Source organism: Mastigoproctus giganteus, chromosome 10 (genome assembly GCF_048544385.1).
Source record: "Mastigoproctus giganteus isolate SK-2022 chromosome 10, ASM4854438v1, whole genome shotgun sequence".
Lineage (NCBI taxonomy): Eukaryota > Metazoa > Arthropoda > Arachnida > Uropygi > Thelyphonidae > Mastigoproctus > Mastigoproctus giganteus.
In genome coordinates this window covers 10420799-10447778 of record NC_143584.1, presented here as the reverse complement: position 1 = coordinate 10447778, position 26980 = coordinate 10420799, and the positions used below count along the sequence as shown (strand labels likewise).

At 35.0% G+C, this 26980-nt stretch overlaps 1 protein-coding gene across 1 annotated transcript in view; it reads right to left on the bottom strand.

Annotated features, from left to right (window-relative positions):
- LOC150078681 (GPI ethanolamine phosphate transferase 1-like) overlaps nucleotides 1–26980 on the bottom strand; it is a 132411-nt gene that overhangs the window by 47617 nt on the left and 57814 nt on the right. Inside the window, exons 12-14 of the mRNA XM_090383893.1 lie at nucleotides 23656–23846; nucleotides 15742–15814; nucleotides 2031–2133 (exon numbers count right to left, since the gene is read on the bottom strand). Of these exons, the coding sequence (XP_090240019.1) occupies nucleotides 2031–2133; nucleotides 15742–15814; nucleotides 23656–23846 (367 nt within the window). The remainder of the gene's footprint in view (nucleotides 1–2030; nucleotides 2134–15741; nucleotides 15815–23655; nucleotides 23847–26980) is intronic.

Below are 26980 nucleotides of genomic sequence, written 5' to 3'. Positions count from 1 at the left end.
TTCTTATCTACTTTGTATTTGTTTGTTTTTTTGCCAGTGCAACAAAAACCTGTGGCTTTCTTGCACTATATGGCGAATACTATTACTATTATAAGCAGGTTACCAAGGAACAGAACAGTGCGGCATAATTTGGCAAATGAGTTCATATATCATTTTCTTGTCCTCCACTGAAACTTAGTTGGTATGATACATCACCATCTGCCACTCTTTTTTTGGGGGGGGGGGGGGGGAGAGAGAGAGAGAGAGAGAGAGAGAGAGAGAGAGAGAGAGAGAGAGAGAGAGAGAGAGAGAGAGAGAGAGAGAGAGAGAGAGATCTGGGTTTGATTCCCACCAAAGAATGGAAAAATTTTAAAGGTTTTCTTTGATTAAGGCTATAGTTAGCCGATCTCAGGCAAAGTACTCCCCACCCCCAGTGAGTTAATCCAGATTTTTCAGCTGGCATAACATGCAAACTGGCCCTTTAAAAAAAATACACATATATGGATATGAGTGAAAAGCTCCATTACCATTAAAATAATAATGTGAATTTGTTTTTTCAAGTTAAATTTTGTCATTTCTTGATGTATCCACATGATAAAAGCTGACTGTGAATGCTGAGTATGCCTATTTTATATATATTATCAAAAGGAATAGAATTTTGCAGATTAAAACTATGATTGCAGCAAAAATGAAATTTAATTGTCTCTTAGTGATATTCTGGAATCAAAGTTAACATTATTTGTTGCTTTTTGATTAGTGTAGTGGTTGGGATTAATACATAAAGAGTATATTGCTGTAAGAAACAAATTTCAGGATGCTAAATAATTTTTTTTTTTCCAACAATTCTGATGTTGTCTATAAACAGTGAGCTAGCCAGATTTTCACATTTCATTAACTATCATTTTGAAAATAGTTTTTTTTATACAAACTTTCCACAAAGTCATAGACACTAATTTCCTTCAAGAAGTTCCTAAAATAAAATTTAGCAGCGAGGAAACTGTCAGGTTTACTATCTGCAACTATTACTTCTAAATGAATCTCAAGTCAGAACAGTTTTAATCTGCTCTTTGATCTATCTATAAAGCATGTTTAATAAAAAGAAATTTGATCAAATTTATATTGTCCATTTCAAGTTACTAAGGGAAATCCATACTTGAGCAGTGTTTACCCTGAGTTCATTTTTCTTAAATGTTATTCCAACAACTTCCAAACTCAATTTAGTTCAGTTCAGTTAGTCATTTAAAAGGGTCCCAATGCTGCTTCTGCTTTGTTCAAACACAATAATTGTTTATTTATATTTATTAATATTTTTACAAAGCCTTAGTAATAACCCAAAGCTGGAATAAATTATATAAAAGTGTTAAATTAAATAGTATCCGGTAATGTGAATGCTCATATTTCATTTTGTGGCAGAGAAGAGTAAAATAAAACTTTATACCATAAAACACATTTTAAAACACTGTTTTATGACTGGTTTTTTTTTTTTGTTTTTTTTTGGCACTTTTTTTTTTATTTATTGTTGTTTGTTATTTGGTTTTTAGGAGCATTAGCAACTAAGGCTATATTGCTCCAGGGATATGCGATGGTCATTCCCTGACCTTTCCGCATCTTCCGTATTTGGTGGTCATGGGCTTTATTTATTGGAAACAAATTTTGAATTAGCTAAAAGCTTTTATACTTATTTTTTTTACTTATTTGCATATTGTTTTTACAAAATGGTGTTGACCTTTTAACAATTTCAATATCTTTACAAGTTGCAATTTAGTATTAATTAGTGTTTTTTTTGATAAACAGAAAAATTTTTCTAAATATTTTTTTTTTTAATAAAAACTTTGATTTGTAAATTTCATAAAACAAAAAAAAATTAAAACAAAATTAATTTGAAGCAATGCAATATCCAAAACAACTCAATGAAGGTACTGCACATGAAGGATCAATGCCACAGCTTTTATGGATGGGGAGAACTTTTTAAATACAAAGTAATGCAAAAGGGCATATCATATTATCCTGTTATTATTACTGAATTAAATACTAAAAAAATCATTTCTTACCAAAATTTCCAAAGCAAAAAATCCTAACACAATTGTAAGGACACACTGCAGTATATAATCCTTTTTTTCAATATACAATTTGGCTTGAACATATAAGTCCCACCTAAAAATAAAAATAACAATGAATATAAATCCTTTAAAACTAATCAAAAGAAATATCTACAAAATGATGTTAAAGAAACACATTAAAACAGTACATAAAAAAACATAAAATAATAAACCACATTCATAGTAAAAATAAGGAAGATAAAAACCAAAACAGTTTTAACCTAATGTCAGAACTAATGGTAAGAAATGACAAACCATAAACCCTAAATCACGTGAAAGATAAAAATAAAAAAACAATTTAGAATTAAAACTAAGACTGTTAACTTATTCATACGGTTAATGATTGTATTCATTGTCAAAATTGTCATCATCATCAGCCATTTTCAATCCACTGCAGGATGAAGGCCTCTCCAGCAACTTTCCAGTTCCTTCTGTTTTGAGCACTGGCCATCCATTTACTACCCACAAACTCATGAATTTCATCTATCCATTTCCGCCTTTGTCTTCCAGGTTTTCTTCTAGCTCCTCTTGGATACCATTCTGTTATTTTCTTAGTCCATCTGTCATCATGTCTTCGAGCTAAGTGTCCTGCCCAAGACCATTTTAGTTCTTTAGTTTTGATAAGAATGTCCTTTACTTGAGTTTGCTGCCTAATCCATGTGTTTCTCTTCTTATCTAACAGTCTGATTCCCAATATAATTCATTCCATTCTTCACTGTGTAGTTCTCAGCTTCTCTTCCATTCTTTTGGTGAGTGCCCAAGTTTCACTTCCATAAGTCATGGTGGGGAGTATATATTGGTTCGTTATTTTACATTTCAGACAAACTGGGATATTGCTCTTCAGTATGTGACTATATTTCCTGAATGCTATCCATCCAAAATTTATTCTTCTCTTGACTTCCAGCCATTTATCATTATTACAGCTAATAACTTGTCCCAGATAAGTATATGACTCCACCTTTTCAATTACTGCTCCTTCAATCATTATTTCCCTTTCTGTGGCATACTTGTTCATCATTACTTTTGTTTTAGCCACATTCATCTTTAGTCCAAAATCCTTACTAACTGTGCATAACTGATTAAGATTTCCCTCTAATTCTTTGGGATCATGGCTTATGACCACAATGTTATCTGCAAATCATAAATGGTTTAGGTACTCTCCGTTCACATTGACTCCTTTCTGCGACCAGTCTAATCTTCTGAAAGCTTCCTCAAGGGCAGCAGTAAACAGCTTCGGAGATATTGTGTCTCCTTATTGAACTCCTTTCTCGATTTTAAATTTCCTACTGTCTTTGTCTAGTCTAATAAAGGAGGTATCTTTCTCATATATTTTCTTCAAAATCATTCTTCAAAAAACCTTTTCATAATCCACAAATGCCAGGCATAATGGTGTTTTATATTCATTTGCTTTCTCCATTAGCTGTGATATTATGTGAAAGTGATCCATAGTTGAGAATGCTGTCTCAATACTATAACTATCATATCCAAGGGTGATAAACCAGTTATCACCTTGTATGATAAAAAGAAGAATCTCACTTCTAAGTTAATGAATTTGCTCAACTGGAATTCAAAGATATACACACTTGTAGTGCAGAGACTAAACATGTAGCCCATGTTTAGTCTGGAGACTAAATATGGGGGGGGGGATTTTATAGAGAAAAGCTCCAGAAACTCCTCCCTCATCTCTTATTCATGCAGTATCATTAATGTCTTTTGAGGTTATGATGGACATCACAGTGAGATCCAATTTTCCTTACATTTCGAGGGTACAGCTCTAAAATGGTGTTCACAGGCCAGTCACTTGATAGTACACCAGACTTCTATTGGTAACTCTCTAGGAGGCTTCCAGATCAGCTAGCATGTCCTCCCCACCTTTTCTTACTACTGAATACATCATGAATTGTCAAACTAAAGAACAAACTTATCTGTGAAAATACCTAAACCTCCCAAACACTTCCTTGTTCATTTCAAAAATATACATGGTCTCAGTTCTAATCTCAATTTCTACTTAGTCTGCCAAACCCCCACGACCTTTTTATTGACAGAATCCCAGTTATCGGTTGATTTTACCACTGCTCATCTCAGTTGTCCGAATTATTCACTGTATGATTTCTTCCACTTCAAAGGTGGTACACTTGTGCATATATCTGTCCTGATATTCCCTGTTAGAGACAGTAATTTGGAATCTCCTAATTTTGATCTTCTGACAAAGTCTCTCTCTGCCACATTCTGTAAAATTCATCTGTTGCCCCTATCATTCTCCCAACTCCACTAATCACTTGGAACTCTGACATCCTCTTTGAAACTTTTTCTCCAGTCCAACTTGGTGATTTTAATGTTCACAACTCCAGCTGGCTTCCATTTTCTAGTCACACAGACCCAGCTGTTCAAGATGCTGCGGCTTTTGCAATTACTAATGACCTCACACAGATTATTCTTTTACCTACCAGAATACCAGACAATCCTAAGCACACAGCCAACACGTTTCATCCTTTTCTAAGTTTTTCTAACAACCATTTCTAACAACCCTTCTAAGAACACAATCGAGGTGAGTGGTCTTCTAGGCACCTCACATCACAAATTGGTGATGTGTCTTCTCCAATGGAGCCTTTCTCTCATGGCCATTCTCAAACTCATGTTATCTGACATTATAAGAATGCAAAATAGGATGATCTGTGAGATTTCATTTCTTCTTTTCTTTGGTTGGATTACTGTTTCATATCTTCTGATGTCAATGCTTGCTCAGATCATGTCAGCAAAATTATTCTTGTAGGGATGAAACCCTTTATTCCACACTTCACCTTAAAATCTTGTCCTTCATATAAACCTTGGTTTTCCAATAAAGGTGCTAAGGCTGTTCAAGATAAGCCTCATTGCAATTGGCTTGTATCCAAAGCTTGCAACAATTGTAAAGCAGTTATTAATCTGTCCAAACTACATTCTGAACAGACTAAGAGTAGAAAATTTGCTTCTTGTTGAAATGGTAATTGAGCATTCCGGTCTCTTGCCAAAGCTATTGGCACCTCCTACCATTCCCAGTGTACTCATTCAATGCCTCCTGCAGTCTTCCATCAAAAGGATGTCAGAAGGATTTAACAAGTTGATGCTAAGAAAGCTCCAAGTCCTGATGGTATTTCTACTCTTGTTCTCAAAACTTATGCTCCTGAACTTGATCCTGTTCTGTGTCGCCTTTTTTTCAATTTCTTATTCCAAAGGTGTTTTCCTTTCTGCTTGGAAATTCGTTCATATCCAGCCAGTTTCTAAAAAGGGTGACAAATCCCTCCCATCCAATTATCATCTCATTGCACTTACTTCTACTCTTTCTAAAGTAATGAAGAAATCAATTAATTGATTCAAATATTGATAATCAATTGATAATTGATAATCAAATCAATCAACCGTAAATCAGAGAAAAGTACCAACTGTGTGGTACTACACTTAGTGTGGTAGAAAATGAAAAAGACCTGGGAGTAATTGTGCAGTCAGATATGAAGTTTTCTGAGCAATGCAGACAGGCTGCCAGAGAAGGTCATGGGGCATTGTCAATGATATACAGGAATTTTGCTAGTAGGGTAGAGGTGATTATCCCTTTATATAAGGCAATGGTCAAGCCACACCCTGAGTACTGCATACAGGTCTGGAGGCCTCATTTTGGAAAGGATGTAGAGTTGCTTGAGCATGTACAGAGAAGGGCAACAGGATTGGTGAGGGGAACAAAGGGGTCCTCTTACCAAGACACACTTAAGTTCTGCAAATTGCAGCAGCTGGAGACTAGGCACCTGCAAGGTGATCTGAATGAGGTGTATAAGACCTTGAATGGGTTGAGCATGCTGAATTCTTCCCCCTGCTCAAATTACAAACCTGAGGGGGCATAAATTAAAACTGAGGAAAGACAGTTGTAGAATAGATGTGCGGAAATTTGCTTTTAGCCAGTAGGTGGTTAATTGCTGGAACAAACTTCCATCTGTCACTGTGGAAGTTCGTTGCCTAAATAAATTCAAGGAGGAACTCAACAAACTTTCAGAGGGAATGGATGTGTGGATTTTTTTTTTTTTTTTTTTTTTTTTTGGCTGATGCTACATAAGCTCATACACTTGCTTTGTTGCATCACATGCCTCCATTACTATTACCGCCAATTCTTAAATTCTCTAGAAACGGTCTACCTGATCAACAATTGCCAGTGTGGATTCTGTCAGTGTCAATCCACTGGTTTGACGGGCTTATGATGTTACCCATCTATGGGCAAATTCAATGCAGAAGTTTGGTGAAACTCAAACAGTTGCTCTTGACATTTCAAAGGCTTTTGATTGTGTTTGGCATAAAGGTCTTCTAAATAAGATTCCATCTTACGGTTTGCCAAATGTTTTTTGTAATTGAGTATCCAGTTTTCTCTCTGACTGCTCACTGGATGAAAGGCCAGAGAAAATTGAAATGCAGTGCTTCTGAAATGTCATTTAAAAGAATGGAATCTACTGGATCCCAGCTACAAGACTTCTGCATACAGAAAAAGACATGTCACTTAAGCACTTTTTTTGCACCATTATAGCACTTCATAAAAGAACAATCAAATCAAGACTTACTGTTTTGATTTTATTGGTCTTTCGTAGAGAAACTGGTATTGATCATAATTCAGACGAGCAGAAAATTTTCATATACAATTGAAGTAAAAGTTTGAAAGCTATGTTACTTCACAATGGGAATATACACCCAGATTCCTGTTGCACATTCTGGTCATTTTGAAGAAGACTACAGAAATGAGAAGCACATGTTATAAATCAAGTGCAACTAGTATAAAAAATTATGTCTATGGGAACTTTAAGATGATGGGATCCCCTCTTGGTTTTGTACAATAGATCCACTAAGTTCCTTGCTTCCTCTGCCTCAGAAGGGCAGTAGATCAGAACTAAACGTAGAAGAGAATAATCTGCAGGAACTCAGCAGATCATTTTCTTCTCCTGTAGAAGAGGATGATCAATACAATAACTTAGTTTCAAGAAACAAAATTTGCTTCCACTACTCCATATCAAGCTGGAACTAGTCAAACAATTTGTTACAGCATTGAATCCTCAAGGTGACATCTTCAATTATACAATCTATATTTCGAAAACTGCCTGATGCAAAAATAAAAGGTAGCATATTTACTGGTTCACAAGTTAAGAAAATGTTGGCTTCACAAGAATTGGAAGATAAAATGACTAATGCCAAGCAAATGTCTGACAGTTGTTTCACATTAGTGAATGCCTGCCTTTCTTGGTAACATTAAGAGTGAAGGTACTATACAAAGAACTAGTTGAAAAGTTGACTGAAAATTATGGGAAAATGGAATGTAGAATGTCAATCAAGCTCCATTACTTGCAATCTCACTTAGATTTCTTCAGACCAAATGATACAAGGATTGCTTCCTTAAAACATCAGCCAAAAAAAAAAAAAAAAACAACCCACTTCATTTAACCATTCCTGTCAACAATTTATCCAAATTTTCTTCTTTAAATTGATTCAAATTACCCACTTCCCACAACACTAGATGGAAGTTTATTCCAGCAATCAAATATTCTTTAACTGATTGCAAATTTCTGTACATCTATTCAGCAGCCATCCCTTTTCAATTTAAAATTTGTCACCTTGTGTGTTTCATCTGAGAATGGTAAAAAGATGATTAACATTAACAAGGGCACATGATGCAAGAAAGCAGGCTTATGCAGCATCAGCCAAAAAAAAAAAAAAAACACACACTTCCACTTCACCCCTCCATTCGTTCGAAATACCTGTCCAGCTGAGCCTTAAATTTATTTAGGCTATCAACTTCCACAACAAGGGATGGAAGTCTGTTCCATCAACCAACTACCCGCTGGCTAAAGGAAATTTTCTGCACATCTATCCTACATCTGTCTTTCCTCAATTTGAATTTATGCCCTCTCAGGTTATTATTCTGAGCAAGAGGAAGAATCCCATCAGCACTGAGCATGCTCAAACCGTTCAAGGCTTTATACACCTCAATCAGATCATTGCGCAGGTACCTAGTCTCCAGACACTGCAATTTGCAAAACTTAAGCCTTTCTTCGTAAGAGCAACCCTTTGTTCCATTCACTAATCTTGTTGCCCTTCTCTGTACTCGTTCCAGCAGCTCTACATCCTTCTTGAAATGTGGCCTCCAGGCCTGTATGCAGTACTGAAGGTGTGGCCTGACCATTGCCTTATACAAGGGAATAATCTCCACCTTATCACTGCTAGAAAAATTCCTGTATATCATTGACAAGACACCATGAGCTACTCCTGCAGACCATCTGCACTGCTCAGAAAACTTCATAGCTGCCTACACAATTACCCCCCAGGTCCTACTCATTCTCTACCACTGTCAGTGTAGTACCACACAGCTGATACATTACTCTGGAGTTACTTCTACCCATATGCAGTACTTTCCATTTGTCACTGTTAAACTTCAGTTGCCACCTCTCAGCATATCTGCTCAACTTTTCTAGCTCCTGTTGCAGCAGCATTATTTTTTTTTTTTTTTATGAGAACCCCAAACACGAGAGGTATTAGAAACTATAGTACTTAGTACCGTGCTTGGGTTGGAGGTTGAGAAGACGAAAGAAGATATTTGTTGACATTGGACTTTAATTTCTGTAGACTGTAATTTTCAGGATAAGAAGGAAGGTTGTTCCAGAAAATGACAGTTGAATGAATAAATGAGGAAGATGAAAAGTTGGTTCTGTGAGTTTGAAGTTGGACAGTAAATGGATGTTGGCTGGTAGCGGCATGTGTTCGGACTGTTTTGAAAGAGAACAGGAATTACAGAAGCCAATTCAGAAGAACAGTGCCCATGAAAGTATCTGTATAAAAGGCATGCAGCAGAAACAGTACGTCTATGAGACAGCGAGTGGAGAGACTCTGTTAGAGATGAGTCATTAATTAACCTAACTGTCCTCTTCTCAATGGAATCTAGAAGCCTGAGAGAGGTTTTGGGGGCACCGCCCCAGATGTGAGAACAATATTCCATGGTAGGGCGGATTTGCGATTTGTACAGAGTGAACAGCTGTTTGGAAGAAAAGTAAATTGAAACGGATATTTCCTGGTCGTGAACTTTTTTGTGAGATATTGTAATTCGGCAGATAAAAAAGTATGTCATCTCTAGGAATTAAACTCTATATGCATTATGCAGATAAAAGTATGTCATCTGCATAATGCATATAGAGTTGAATCCCTGGAGATGACATACTTTTAATAGGAGACAGAACCACAATTGATAATCTCTTTATTAAATTCAACACAATACATGACAGATTAAAATACACACTTGAAACAGAAGTCGACAACAAAATCAATTTCCTTAACCTCAAAATATACAAAACAGGCACCAAATTAGGAACTAGGATTTACAGGAAAAACACACACACACAGGGAAATATTTACATTTCGAATCACATCACCCACTTAGTACAAAAAAAGGCTGTCCTTTATAATCAAATTCACAATGCTATAAAGTACAGTTCTTCACAAGATAATTTACCTGCCGAATTACAATATCTCACAAAAAAGTTCACTACCAGGAAATATCCGTTTCAATTAATCCAACACACAATTTCCGTTGCAAAGAATAATGTCACTAGCTCATCCAAACACAACACAAAAGGGGAAACGCGCATCATTCTTTCCTATCAAAGTAGTCTCGCTAGACAATTCCGAAAAGTGTTTGCAGGCAATGATGTCACACTTATATTTTCTTCATACAATAAGTTAGGGTCACTGTTTAATACATATAAAGAAACACAAATATCCAATAAATGACATGAACAATATTGTATATTTAATTAAGTGTCAACAAGGTTGCAACGCATGCTACATCGGGAGCACTACCACAAAGTACGGTTCCACAAAAACCTCCAACACACGAGCTTACTACCATTATAACAGCTTTAGGACTAGTCAATCTAGTACTGAACTCACACAACACGTACATTCTCACAACCATAACCCCCTTAGTTGATTCGGCCATCACATTTATAAAATTAAAATCCAGTTACAAAATCTTTCAATACGAAGCTCTCATTATAGAATGGTGCCGCCGTAATACTAAACTTAAAGTCATAAATACAAAACTACCCACCAACCTCTCCCCAGTCTGGAATCTCATGCACTTGAGATTCCCACATGTTGCAAAGTGCATCATGGGAACTTAGGACACGCGTTTTCTTCTCACTTTAGTATTGCCAACTGATGACGTTAATACGAAAGTCGGTCGTTCTTGACTTTTGGCTTCACCAGTCTCATATATTTTATATTTTTAAATACCTTTAATATTTTTAAAGTTTAAATTATTTCTTCAATGACAACCAGGGACGAAGTTGTGCACTTCTACTTCTTTGAGCATATTTTAATTTTGTATTTTAATTCCATGTTCACACATTCATAATCTTAACTTATTCTAAATTATTTTAAACTACTTAAGCCTCAAAATTATTCTTTCATCCTATTCCATGTAACATAACAGATTATCTAAGGTGAGTACCGCTCATTAAGCTTTATGCTATTTAAAACTTTGAGTTTTTCAATTCCAAATGGTACATTAAGATATTCTATAACTTATCTAACTTACAGGTCTGTAATTACCTGTGTCTCCCTTTGATCCTCCTTTGTGGATTGGGGTCACATTTGCACATCTCCAAGTCCATGGGTACCTCCCCTGAGTCCAAGGAAGGTCACAAAATTATGGTTAAGGGTTTACTTACTTCCTTTTCTGCCTCCTTTAATATAACTGGATAGATTCCATCCACCCCAGATGCCTTTCTTATTGCTTATCTTCAACAATTTTGCCTCCACTTTACTCTCAGTTATTATAAGATTATCTAGCTTACTGCCAGTTTAATATGCCTCTGGCTTTCCTCTCCCTGAATAATTCCTCATGTGTGAATGCAGATGCAAAATATTCATTTAGTTTGTTAGCTACCTGAGCAGGATCATCAACAGTTGAACAATCGATATCAAGTGGACCAATCTGATTCATCCCCTTCCTTCTAGTTTACATAAGTAAACTCTTTGCTGTTTTTTTTTTGCATCCTTTGCCAAAGATTTCTCGTAATCTACCTTTGCCTGCCTAACCTCCTTTGTGATTTGGTTACAGACCAGTTTATATCTATCGTAGGCTTCTGTGTCACCTATTAATTTATATGTATCCATTTAGCTTACTCAAGCCATTTAGAGCCATAAACACTTCGATTAGCTCTCTTCACAGGTGCCTAGTTTCAGATATTGCGATTTATAGAACCGAAGTCTTTCTTGGTTGGATTACCCTTTTCTGTCTCTGAAATATCTTGCTGCTCTTCTTTGCACTTGTTCCACATCCACAACAAATCCACATCCTTACTAAAATGAGGCTTCCAGACTTGTACACAGCATTCAAGATACAGCCTAACCATTACCATTGTATAAGGCAAAGGTTAGGCATCTTGAGTACTGTAAGCCTCATTTTAGGATGTGGATATGTTAGAAAAATGCAAAGAAAAGTAACAAGCTTCATCAGGAGCACTAAAGGATCGTCTTCCTAACCCTTACTAAGAAAGACTCAAGTTCTGTAAATTGCATCATGTGAAGGGCATGGGAAAGAGATTTAACAGTTAATGGAAAAGGAATGAGGCTATGGCAGGTGACTATATATGGTTCTTGGTTTGGGACAATTACACTGACCAAAAATACAAAAATGTTCAAATTTACATTTTTAAGGAAAATGTTTTCGATTAACCTGAGAAGGATTTATACTTTATATTTAGAAATTTTTTTTTTTTGTTTGTTGCTTACTTGTAGCAGAGATTAATACTTTATTCTGTATCAAAGTTAAAGTGTTAATAAATCTGATATAGTATTATTGCATATATACTTTTCTTTCATTTCTGGACACACCATTGTTGCTATTCAAAAACTAAAGTCACATTTTGCATCTGCAGGCTAAATTCATAAAGCAATAGTATAAAATGCAGAACCTTTTTTGAAAATTTGTTATATAGTTTAATTACACCAATTACAAAACACGATATTATTTTAATGAAATCATATTCCCATTTTCAACTGAAATTTTGCAAGTCATTCTGTAAATGGAAATTTGAGAATATACAAATAATGTTTTATTAGTTAAACAATATTTCATTAAATAAAAAACTAATACTATAGAAAATAAAAAATAATATAATTTTAATTATTGAATGTTGCATACACGTCTGATTATGTTTTTCTATTACCAGCATCTCAATGTTTGACTGGTAGCTATTTTATTTTTAAACTGAATTTAAATTTAAATGACTGCTTGTGAGTTGTGAATATAACTCTACCTATTAATATTCATCATTCAAAATAGTTGTATGAAGAAATGTTATTGTTTGTTTGTTATTTAGTTTTTAGGAGCATTAGCAACTAAGGCCATATTGCTCCGGGATATGCGGTGGTCATTCCCTGACCTTTCCACATCCTCCGTATTTGGTGGTGGTGGTGATGGGTTCAAACCCCGGTCTAATCAAGAAGCGTGTGCTACGCACTGCTGCTCCTTCCCACCTGGCTATGGAGGCGCCATTTATGAAGAAATAAGTGGTAACAAACACGAAGAATATATCAGCAGCAAGTAGCTTAATCATTTTATAATTTTTACACAAATATTTATAAAATATTTGAATTGTAATTAATTGGAATTTGTCCTTTAGTGTTGTATTGCACTACAGGTCAAATAAATTGAATTTGTAGCTTGGGAGGAGGTATCTTGAGAGGAGGTATCTTGAATAATAAAAGAAAATGGAGAATTAAAAAATTAAAATTTATACTTATAGTTCCTGAAATCTGAAAATTCTTGATTAATATCCTTCTTTCGATTAAAAAAAAACAAGACTCCAATTTTCCCTGGAAGAAAAGTTAAGCAAACAGGTCTGTAATTACGTCACCTTTTGTGAACTGAGGATACATTCACATATCTTCAGTTCATAGAGACCTTCCCTGAATACAAAGATGCTCTCATAATTATGGCTAAGGGTTTGCTTGCCTCCTTTGCTATATCCCTTAATATTATTCGATAGATCCCATCCACAATAGGCATATTTCTTATGTTAAACTTCAACAATTTCTCTTCCACTTTCCTCTCAGTTACAACAAAATCATATAGCTCTGTTATACTTGGATGAACTTCTGGCATTCCCGTCCCTAAAGAACTCCTCATGCAAGAATGTAAATAAAAAATACCTATTCAGTTTGTCAGCAACCTGAGCAGGATCACCAATAGTTAAAACTCAGCTTCAAATGGACCAATGTGATTCAGTCCCTTTCTTCTTTCTACTGTTAATATAAATAAAGTCTTTGCTGCTTTTCTTGGTATTCTTTACCAGAGACATCTAGTAATTTGCCTTAGCATGCCTAACTGCCTTTGAGACTTGATTACAGACTAATTTATATCTATCACGAGCTTCTGTATAACCTGATAATTTATACGTATCCATGCATTTTTCTTCTCTGCCACAAGTCGTATCAATTCATCTGACATCCATTTAGGTCTAAGCCTGGAATGATATTTCTTAGTTGGCATGGAAAGCCTAATAGCTTCTATGATTGCTTCCATGAATGCTTACCATTTAGAATTTGCTGTTGGTACCATCACATATGGTCCTACTGTACAGAATATAAACTGTCTGAGACAACTGTCGTCACCCTCATGAAAACAAAAGTGCTTCCCTTTACCCTTGACAGTAGATTCCACTTTGGCACACTGTGATCATTGCCACCCAGTGTGCCTCCTCCGTAGCCAAGTGGGCAGGAGCAGCAGTGCGTAGCACACGCTTCTTGATTAGACCGGGGCTCGAGCCCGTGCCCACCAAATACGGTGGATGCGGAAAGGTCAGGGGATGACCACCGCATATCCCCGGAGCAATATGGCCTTAGTTGCTAATGCTCCTAAAAACAAACAAACAAACAGCCACCCAGTGGGTCTTTAATTTGCATTAATACTTGCAAGTATTAATGCATGAAGAATTGCTGCTGTTAATCAGATCAAGAGTATTGCTTCCTCCTGTTGCCTCTCTAACATGCTGCTATAAAAAACAGTCATCCAATAAATCCACAAAAGTCTTGCTAGTGTGTGAGTAACCAACCCACAAGTTCCAGTTGGTATCTGGAAAGTTAAATTTTCCATTACAAGATGTTCTGATTACTAGTTCACTATTTCTCTGTACAGCTGTTTGTTTTATTCATCACAGTCATTAGGCCTATAACACACTCCTACTCTCATTTTTGTCTTTTCAGTGCTTATTTCACACAAAATTGTCTCAACATTGCACTGGCTACCCACATTGACTGGATGCCCAGCCTTAGATTTAATATGCTTTTTAACTAAGAGCATAACCACATCCCATCCCCCTCCTGTTTTGTCCTTCCTTTGTATACACATTTTACTATCCATATTCAAATTCTGCATCCCTTATGTCTGAGTGACACCACATCTGATATCACCACAGTCTGCATTTGATGACTTAATCAGTACTTCATATTCATCAAATTTATTACTATGCTCCTAACATTAGTGTACATGCACCTGTTCTTATTCTTAGTTACCCTAACACAGCCCATGTATTAACTTGTTCCATGATGACCCACAGCAAGGCTTGAAATCTCCAACACCCTACTTTCCAGGCTGCTGCATCTTCCAATAGAAGGAGTGCAAGAATCATTTTAAACTCTGACTGCGGCTCTAGTTAATCTATTATTCTGTGTATACCCAACCAAGCTATCAGTTTTCCAACCCAACTAACACTGCCTTGATAGTATCAGTTAATATTCTTGCATCCATTCTATTTAAGTGTATCCCATTCCTGTAAAAACGGTCTCTCCTGTTAACAAGCACAGACCACACTCAAAAATTTCTTCCTCATGAGCCTTGCAAGTCTCTCCATGGCCAAACTGATTGACAATTACTGCCTTGCTATTAGTGGAACTGATGCAGTTCCACTAATGGACACTAGTGGAACTGCATCAGACAGTCCAAATGAGGTTTGTAAGCATTCTGTACTACCAGCAGTGGTGAGTATATTAACAACATACTATGACATTAATCTTCGCACAGCAAGTAACTCAGCCACTACTACTGTAATGACCTTGACCTTCACTTTCCTTCGTGGAAAATGCCTGTTAACCATGATAGAAGCTGTGTTCAGTCCAAGGAGGTTAAAAAAAAGACAAAAGGGACACCACTACATGCAATCCATATTAGAGACTGTTGTTTAACATTTAATTTATAGTACTTCTGGCCAGGGCTTGAGCCTAAGTGCCAACAACAAGAATTGCCCATTAAGGTAGGTTTTTCTCTACTACACAGTGCCATGAAAAGTGTTTTTTAAAAAGGTAACTTTGAATGACAAAATTTTAAATATGCTTTATTTTTTATGAAATTATATGCTTATTTTATGAAATTTTGGAAAAAACAACATGAGAATCATCATGTGGGTCTGATCAGGCCTGCAGGCTTTAATAGCCTGCAGAACAAGCCAGGACCCCCACATTCTTCTGATGAGCTAAGAGCATTCATTAACATAAGAACACAACACAACACAGCAAAGCTTTTTTCAGTTTTATATAACATATTTAACTAATGTGCTGATTGAACTGAAGTATAAACAATGAAAAAAATATATTTTCATACCTATAGACAACAATGCCCCAGAGTAATAATGGTGACAAAAAATATGCATAATACATTGGTGCCGCATACTGCTCTGTAAAAAAGACAAAATAATTAATAAATAAAAATTACACAACATGCATGCACAATGTAATGAAAAGTATAAATTCACCAAACTGGCATATATATATATGCGGAGTTAGTCAACCTATGTAGCACAGATAAGGTGTCAGTGGTTCAGTAGGTAGTTAAATTTCGAGCATGATGGGTAAAAGGAAGAATTTATTGGACTTTGATAAAGGACAGATTGTGGGTGCTCGACGAGCTGGTGCCTCGATTTCCCAAACAGCTGAATTGGAGGGGTATTCGAGAGCTGCTGTAGTTAACGTGTACCAGGACTGGCGTCAAAATGGTCAAACAATGACCCAACAGCAAAACTGCAAAGGTCGGCGAAGGTTGATGTTAGAGGTGAGCACCGGGTCCGACAACTCGTACAGGTGAACAGGCGCAGCACTGTTGAAGAGTTGCCTACCCAGTAGAACATGGGCCAACGGAACAATTTCTGGCATGACCATACATCGCACACTCGCACTATGGGCTATACCAGCAGACAACCCCTACGGCATCCTCTCCTAACCAAGGTTCATCAGTGTAAAAGACTCACCTGGTGCAAAGAGCATGCAAGTTGGATGTTAGAAGACTGGAAGGTGTGCTGGTCGGAGGAGTCACGTTATTTACTCCACACCGTGGATGGTCGTGAACGGATTTGGTGTCAACGACATAAGGCTCTTGAACCATCATGCATAGTATCAAAGGTGCAGGTTGGTGGAGGCAGTTGTATGGTGTGGGGCATGTTTCACTGACAAGAACTGGGATCCCTAGTGCATGTGGAACAACATATCACTGGTTTCCGCTATCGTCAACTGCTTGCTAACCGTGTACACCCCGCTATGTTACACTTTTTCCCGAATGGCGATGGTGTCTTCCAAGATGACAATGCGCCAAGCCATCGAGCACTTGTTGTGCAGGAATGGTTTGAGGAACAGTTCTGACTTCCAGCATATTGAGTGGCCTCCGAACTCCACCAATATCAATCCCATAGAGCACTTGTGGGACACTATGGAAAGGCATATCAGGCATCTAGATACACCAATCACCTCCATACCTGCATTGCTGACCACATTACACACAGCTTGGTTGACCATACCTCCCGAACACTTCTGACATCTTGTAGAATCAATGCTACGTCGGATAGCTGCTGTACTGAGGGCAAAAGGAGGACCTACGAAGTATTAGGTAGGTGGTCATAATTCAGTGATCATTCAGTGTATATACGTAATGAAAAGTATAAATTCATCAAACTAGCATATACTGTAATACCTTGTGTAACACGGTTTTGATCAGCGCAGATTTTGCTACAATATGATTTATAATTTTTAAAATAATTTTAAAAGATTTATAATTTTAAAACAAAAACAAAACGGCTTATGATTTCAAATTATCTTTCGATGTTGCTCTGGAAGGTTGAAGATATTTCTGATTTTCTTATGAATGCTGATCCTAACATCGAATGAAGCTCTAGAGTTCAACATGCTATAAAAAATGCAGTTCGTTTGTTATAGAGACATGCATAGTGAGAAACAGAAGGAAAATTGTGTACAAACTTAATTGCTGAACTTTTTTTCAAAACAATAAAAAATTGTGGCGAAGGTAAAGGAAGTCCACACAAAAATAGATCCACCAACAAACCTCATGGTGGCACAGACATCAATTCTTCAAGCCTTCAAAACTAAATCTGAATTAGCTATAGTGTACGCTGACATTGAAGCTGCTTTTGACAGCCTAGACGTCACAGCCCTTCTCAGACTCCTGCAATTCTTCTTCAGGATTAATGGAGACCTACTAGCTTTCCTCACCGCCTTATTGAAGAATAGAAGTGTCCACCTCACTTTGAAGAAAACCCACTTTACAAGAAAAATTAATGCAGGAGTCCCACAAGGTGGTGTCCTGTCTGGCCTTCTCTTCTCAGCAATTCTGATTCCTTTCATGAGTCCTCATGATGGTGCTCTAATATATGCCGACGATATAAAGTTTCTTACCTTAATCCCACCGTCTGCAAACCCAATGGCAATTACGTCTTCCATCACAGAGAACTTGACCACTCTTTCAACTTACTTGAAGATGTTTGGATTAAACCTTAACCCGTCAAAATCTGCAATAATGACTTACTCATTGAAACAGCAACCAACAATAATTCAACCTTCAGTTTTAGGTACTCTAATTCCAGTGGTTACCTGCCATAAAGATCTCGGGGTCTATTTTGATCCGAAGCTGAAATTTAATGATCACACAGAATACCTCCGGAAGCGTTTTAACACCCTACGCTGGAAAGCGAAACAACACTTACTTCATTCCAACGATGCCGCAACCACTACCAGATATCTTCAAGCCACTGTTTATCCGGCTATTTTATATGCTGCTGAAATTTGGGCATCTGCATCGCCTTCACTTCAAAAACCGGTGTTCTCGTGTGAATACTGGACCCTGAAATGGGCCACAAATAAGCATCGCCAACCCCCTCAATTGAGAACAACTGACGTGGCTGAGCAGCTAAATGTACCCAGGCTCCCGAGGTTAATTGACAGCAGGCGTTTAATGACTTCAGTAAAAATGTACACAGGAGTGATAAACGCCCCAAACATCTGGGATTTCTGTCAGTGGCACAATCCTACGCCATCCTTGAGGTCAGAGCCCACACTAATCCTCAAATACAACCGGTTCAAACTGTGTAGTCGGTTCCTACCTGCCCAGGCACTCCCCAAAATTCAGGCACTGCTCCGTCTTGGAGTCGACCTTCAGAAATTAGCTACCGACTACAAATACCGTCACATGCTCCTCGAGTGGATTCCATCTGTGGAACTGGGATAATTTCCTCCATATGACATTTAGTCCTCATTTTTCATTATTATAATTTACATGTTTGTAACTCATAATTTCCATGCAACGGTATTTTTTTTCCTTTTTGCCAATTAATTTCATTTATAATGTAAAACTCCTGGCCATGTCGCCGTGTTGAGTATTATTGTCTCTAGTACATGTCCTGTACTTATTAGCAATAAAGAATTTATTTATAAAAGTTTTGATAAATTTACCAGTAAAAGTGCTTTGCTGTAGCGGCATTTGCTCACTCGGTAAACATACAGTGGGTATTATTGGTCAGGAATAGAAATTGAATCCCATGGAAGCTTGAACTGATCTTTTTTCTTTAGAATCACTGGTGGACTAGGGGATAAATTGTTTATTAAGAAAAAAAAGGCAAAGTAAAGGAAACCCACACAAGAAGCACGAAAAATTCAAAAAAGTTTACCAGTGAAACTACATCATGAACATTTTTTACAATGCCACAACTTCCGATATGACTCTGTTCCTGATTCAATTAGTTAATTCAATTGGTGATTCTAAAGAAAAAAAGGTCAGGTTAACCCCCTACACTTCAAGAGGGTTTCAAGCTCCCATGGGATTCAACTTCTACTCCTGACCAATAACAAACAATACACTGTTTACCAAACGAGCAACAATACAAATGCCGTTAGAGCAAAGTACTTTTACCAGTAAATTTCATCGAACTTTTGCGTGCTTCTCATGTAGGTTTTCTCTACCTCAGCCAAAACTGTTTCTGGCTTTCAGTAATAAACATTTCTAAAAATACATGTTTTTAATTTTTTGGTACCAAATAATAAATAATTGATCGTCGGTAAAGCATTACAGTGTAATTAAAGGCCAGCAAAGCACACGTTTGGCAAAAAAAAAAAATAATAATAATCCACTGTATGCAATAATGTATTGATTAGTGTGGTTTTCTATAGCATGGTACTTCCTTGGAACCAATTAAAAACGCTATACAAGGTATTAACAGTATATACATATACATAATGAAAAGTATAAATTCATCAAACTGTCATATACATATATGACAAATTTTAACTTTTAGTTCACCATACAGTCTGCACTAAAAGATACAACAGTTTTAAATCTATTTTTATCAAGCAAACTAAGTTTTCTACAAAATCCATCAATCTCACATATTGCAGCAAGTCGAGTCACCACAAAATACTGTGATCCAATTGCAGGACAACCTAATGATGGATTGTTGGATGCACAGTGATGATGTTTAATTACCCAATAATGGCGAGAGAATAATATTCTGAAAGGGCCATTTGGGTAATGGCATGCATTACAATGTTTATAAATAAATAGCAACAAATTCATCCTTAGGAAAAAGTGCTGTTTATTTGAAGTACAAATATACAATGACAGCAACTAGCAGCAACTTGTCTTTCAATATGAAATTGATACATTTTGCAGTAAACTTAGTTTGCTTTTAGTTAGCTAGAGAACTGAGGATTTTGCCAACTTATGTGCAATCAGATTTTACAGCTTTCGCATGTCTAAACTTTTTTTTTCTAAATTTACTTGAGCTTCGGATATCCATTTATTTCATCCATTTCAATAATCATTAATAGTGTTGTATCACTTTGTGAAGAATTGTACTTGTCATATTGCTATATACCTAATCAAGGTATAAATATACTTGAAAGCACATGCTAAATATGGCAGACAACTGCTTCACAAAAAAAAGCTGTTAGTTATCTTTAAAAAATCTGCAGCCATTTGGTGGCATAGGCTTGTTTATTAGATAATTAACCACTATATAGCTATGAATAATATGGATACCCAAGGAATACAAAACTGTGCAAGAACTGGTCATTTGCTAAATGTCTATACTACATAGGCACTGAATTTAAAATAGCAAATAGTAGAATTGGTGAAATCCACTTTGAAAACAAAATACAACAATGGAGAGAAATGGGTAAATTGACCAGAAGCATATTTCATGATTAAATCAGATCTGAGGATGAAAGCTTACTGTACAAGTATGGGTCTGGTTCTAACTCTGAAGGAAATTCTCAATTTCTGAGACAAGACAACTGCTTCACCAGTAAACAGATAAGAACTGTAATATTCTTTATTCAGTTTGAAAAATCATCACTACTGAATAAACAAAATGATCAAATTTATGCTCATATCTCTTGGGTTATCATCAAACTAAAACAAGATTACCAGTCCACATTAGTAGAGGCAGGATGGTCTTTTTTTTTTTTTTTAGTTTGATGACCTGCATGAGTGGCATTTTTCTGAAAAAGATGTTAAATGCCAAACTGTAAGGAGAGAGACAGAGTTGGTTATACTGCACATATGCTGCTTATTGTGCTATGTAAATGTCAGCAAATGAATGAAAGAAAGATGAGCGTGCCATTCACTGTATTCATGGTAAGGTGTGAACCAACCAGCTACTCTACATACTCTACATAAAGAGTATTTCTATTTTGCAAAAATTTAATGGTATTTAAGGAGCAGCAAAAATAACAGAATATTCATACACTGCTTCTGCAATGAAGCCAATTCCACATGAAGAGCCCTTTACGCCTATACTACCAACTAACTGGAAACAACTTGCCTTTCTTGATGAAGAAGGACCTAAATGAAGATCCAAGTTACATTCCACAGAGTAAAAAAGAACCATACATAATTGAACAAAATGAGCTTAATAACCTGTATATGAATTATATTTATCAAAGTAAGAGACAAAACTTTTGGTATCAAGACTGCAAGAATAGAATTTTTAAGCTGATAAAAATTTTCATATTTAAAAAGAGAAATTAAAACTATTGATATTTCAGGACACGCCAGATTCTGTGTGTGTGTGTGTGTGTGTGTGTGTGTGTGTGTGTGTGTGTGTGTGTGTGTGTGTGTGTGTGTGTGTGTGTGTGTGTGTGCGCGCGCGCATACGTGAAAATGTACTGATAAAGATATTAGAATCTGAATACAAAGCTGAAATAGCAGTTATTCATTGATTCATATGAAGAAAAGATTAAAGGAAGTTTTATTACTAACAGAAATGCAAAAACTTCAAAACCTGCAATGATTCTGTTGGAATGAAGGAAATGTATGAATATGTTCCAAATACTCGTTTTAAATGCAGTCAAATATAAGAAACATGCTGGCAGTTATTTAGTGATTTTTTTGGGTCATCATACTCTTTGTGCAAAAAAATTGTCAAAAATGCACTATAGTAGTTATAGTAGCTCCTTGATAGGTATTTCTTGATTACATAAAAATCTGAGCTTAATAAAAAAAATAATAAAATAAAAATAAAAATAAAAAATAATAATAAAAAGGCTTCGAATAAAGAAAGTGATAGTTTAAACTATTTAAAGGAAAAATTTCCAAAATTAATTCATGGAAAATTCAAGGGAGGAAACTTTTTGGACTGCAAATTATGAAGCTATTACATGATAGCAGTTTCAAACAAAAATTTTACTACATTCTGTTAGAGTATGGCAGTCTTTTAAATCTGCAGTTCACAGGTTTTACATAATAAAAAAGAAGAAAACAATGTGATGTTTTTTTAGATAATAAAAAAAAGAAAATTAGATATTTTTTAGAAAATAAAAAGGAAGAAAACTACAAACAACTAGTGAAATTACTGTTGCATAACTATAACAATTTAGATTGCCAGATGTCTCTTAAAATATATATTTTACATTTGCAACTAGATGCAAAAGTTCAACCAGAATAAAAATACAGTCAAAATTGGTTATAGCAATCTTGGAAATTATGAAAACTTGGTAAGGGCATCACAATTAAGTCAGTTTAAAGAAATCTCCATATAAATGTGCCATTTTAGTTCGGTTATAATGTTGTTTCAAAATTGAATATTTATGCTATAAGGTCAAAATTTCCAGTCAACTGGAAAGCAGTATATATTTTATTATATAATATATAAAATTCATTCACTGTTGGTGTTCTATTTTGAATAGTAATCTACTGTATAGTTTGTCTCAGAACCTACATAAAACTATAAAACCAAAGTCACACAGTAAATGATGTACTGTTACTCATTAGGGATTGTTAGAAATACAATTAGAAATGGACATTTCTAATAGTATTTCTAATCTAACATTTCTAAAAAATATTAGAAAGGAATTTATGGTAGGATATTCATTGCAAAAACAGTAGGCATGGACTTTTCTACATACTGCTGATTTTCTTAAATCATCCTACAGTACTTGTTAACTAATTGGTAATATCAATTCATTTTGGAAAACTGAAGATCTTGAGATGCCAATAAATGTAGCCATTAATTCAATGATTTCAGGCACTTTCTTCAGAATTGAGTTCTAATTTGCTAAAAGCATTCATTACAATTTTCTTTGACCACATAAGTAGCTACTTATTCTACATGTTTTTCTTCAGTAAGAATGGGATGCCATTAGACTGTAACTTCTCTTCCAAACTAAATATAAGCTCAGTGATAGAAACATGGGATATTGGGTTAACAGTGATAACATCACTCAGTTATAATGTCAAGAATGCTGTGGTTCCATCAGTGCCAATATAACCAAGTTTGACATATAATGAAATAATACCATCAAGGAAAGCAGGATTCAACAATAATTGGTTATTATTGTTAGTTTTTGCAAAAAGAAGGTAAAATAGTAAAAAAGAAAAAATATAATTTTAATTTTATTGAATTTTTAGTATATGAGTATGCATGCTCATATGCCTTGCATAAAAAAAGACAATAAATAATAATAAATAAAAACTGTGCAAGCCACAATTTTTTCCATGTCATTTTCATGATCAGCATAGCAGTTTTGGTCAAAAGTAGCATATGTTATAAACACTATGAAAAAAAAATTGAAATTTGTACCTTATGTTATTAATCAAAAGTGTGAAAATTTGTGGTTATTAGTTTCTTAGCAACCTGGAATTTCAAGGTGGTTTTAACAAATTCCAGCATATCTTAATAAATCATGCTAATGATTTACTAAAGGATGACTTAAAAATTATTTTAAAATAATATCAACTCACCATAAAGAAAATATAACACTAAAATGACCAGAAATCCAAAACCTAATGCAATTTTTATTTTAGGAATAACTGAAGAGGTTTCTTCTGAATCCTGGTTTTCAAGAGAAATATATGTCAATTGGGTATGTTCTTTAATGATAAGGTGAACCACATAATTCATCCATCCCAAAAATCCAAGGAACACACTACAACTGGAGAAAACAAAATAAAAGAAGTAAATAGGTATATAAATATACACATACAGTAATCAAAATAAACAAATATTTATTATTTTGTGAGTATTTAGAATTATATTCTAAATAATTCAAAGTCATATATGATCTGCAGATGAATCCGCTTTTCTATTTACCTACTCCAAAGAATTTGTAGCATACTAATTCTTCTGATTTTAAGCCAAAACTTCAATATAATGCAAGTCAGAGTAGCTATTTCTGATTTATTTCAGAAACTGCAATTAGAAATAGTTACTCAACAGAAGTATCAATCAAAAAGACTGAAAAAATTGGTTTACAGTATTTCTGATTGATAGTCCTGATTACGTACATCAATCAGAAAAATGGTATAAGCCCTCTTCTTTATTATTTTATAAATTAAATTAAAATCCATTTAATAAATTACAAATTATAACAATAATAATTATTTATTATTATTATTATAAAATAATAAATTATAAATTAGAATCTATTTTTATTTAAATAAAGAATGGATGCAAAATTAACTTGAATGAATAAAAAATCACAATAGTATTAAATTTCTTTGTTTAATATTGTAGTTTGTAAAAGTGTAATTCGTAGAAGTGTTCTACTTACTATATTGAGGTAAACTTCTCTTATTATTTTACAAATATTGATATCAACGTAGAACGTACTGAGCATTACAGCTCTGGTTCATACTATCTAATTTGTTTAATATTAAATAGTAATATTAGCATCACAAAGAGGATCTTCCTTTGTACATAAAATGTACAAAGGAAGACAACCTTTAATCCATTAAAAAACTGCAGTCACTTGCTGCTTATACTTATTTTGACCTTGACATATCACCAGTTCTTCTTTACAGATAAGAAACCTGTTCCTGTTATAGTCATTTTAGTAACACAATAGGTGATAAAAAACCAAATTATATCTATATATCTAGCCTATGGTACATATTTAGCCTATGGTATTATTAGCTTCATGCACGTCTAATTTTATCAATAGCTTCTAATTATTAAACAAAGTTAGGTCTAAATTTACACATGTATAAATGTGACACTTGTCAAGGATCTACAAAATTTCTATGACAACTCTTCGCATGGGTTCTACTGCATTAAATCCATTACCTGTTGAAACAGTCAGTAAACAGCTGTTTTGGACCATAATATATGCAAAGTCACTACATCATTTTTAGGTGTGTTAGCATATATATGCATAAATAAAGCCTACTGTCTTCACCATATCTGTCCATCCATATGTAATAACTTGATATTTATCAAGTCTGAGTGGATGGATTTTCATAAAATTTTACACATGGCTCATTTAATTGTGCAGGCAGATATGAAGTTTTCTGAGCAGTGCAGACAGTCAGCAAGAGTAGCTCATGGTGTCTTGTCAATGATATACAGGAATTTTTCTAGCAGGGATAAGGAGGTAATTATCCCCTTGTATAAGCCAATGGTCAGACCACACCTTGAGTACTGTATACAGATCTGGAGGCCTCATTTTAAGGATGTAGAGTTGCTGGAACGAGTACAGAGAAGATTAGTGAATAGTACAACAAGGTTAATGAATGGAACAAAGGGTTGCTCTTACGAAGAAAGGCTTAAGTTTTGCAAATTACAGTGTCTGGAGACTAAGCACCTGCGAGGTGATCTGATTGAGGTGTATAAAGCCTTGAATGGTTTGAGCATGCTCAATGCTGATGGGATTCTTCCTCTTGCTCAGAATAATCGCCTGAGAGGACAAAAATTCAAATTGAGGAAAGACGGTTGTAGGATAGATGTGCGGAAGTTTGCCTTTAGCCAGCGGGTGGTTGATTGCTGGAACAAACTTCCATTTGTCGTTGTAGAAGTTGATAGCTTAAATAGATTCAAGGCAGAACTTGACAAACATTTGGAGCGAGTGGATGGGTGAAATAAGTGGGTTTTTTGTTTTTTTTTTTGGCTGATGCTATATAAGCTTGCTTTCTAATGTGCCTTTGCTAATGCTAATTTAGAAAGATTTATCAAACCATCCCAAATTTCATTCATTAGATCAATAAAATTCCAGCAATTATTATTTCTTTGTCCATCTATCTACATATAGTTATCTGACTTCCAACAGATGGGTTTTCATAAAAGTTTTATATTTGGTTATTTTACATTGATTTTTTGACCTTTCCAAATTTCATTAAAATTAGAGACCAACAGAACTGCAGCAATTATTTTTTTTTTTGTTCTTAAATTTCATATAGGTATTTATATAAAAAAGAATGGAGCTGAAGCACTGAGTAGCTATTTCTGATATTATGTCTGCTGCCATACACTGGATATTATGTTTACTGCCATGCACTGGATATTATGTTTATTGCCATGTACTGATTGGAGAAATGAATGGGCAATATGGCAAATGCACAGAAATTAACTGTTCTTGGTTTGTGCATAAATAATTGCTTTTTATCTTTGCTTTTTTTTTTTTTTTTTGTTGTTATAAATTATGAATTATTGCTATTTGCTGAGATTCCTAAAATGTAACACACTGCACAAATTAAGTTTAATACATAAAGACTCAAATTGTTTCAAGCATCACTATTTGCAATATTTTCTCAAGCCGCTTCTGTAGGAAGCCATATACAGATATTTTGTCTAGATCCACATAGAAATACTTTAAGGGTCTGCAAATTAATAAATGCACTCAACAAAATTCTGAAACTTTTGTAGTTACTGGCTGTGTCTACAGCCCGTAATTCATAAATTCTCCAGGATGTCTCATGGATATCCAAAATCAAAATAAAATTCTAACAAACCCAGAATTTTCAAAATTGGTAGACTCCCTAAATACATAAATAAATACAACTTATAAACCTTTTATACTCTCATCTGTGATTGTTACACTGGTAGTCTATTTCAGTTTAAAAGACCCAGAAAGTAAACTCGATATCATGTTAGCATTTATGAAAATTTCTGATTTTTCCCCCCTGGTTATTAATACTGTCTAGTTCCCACAACCATATTTTCATATCAATAGGTGAAATTATTTATTTTTTTAAAAAAATCATATTTTTCATTTTGTTTTTCAAATTGATGCTGGATTTCAGAAGTTTATAATGCAGCTTTCAATACAAAATTTGCCTTGAAATTTGCTATTAT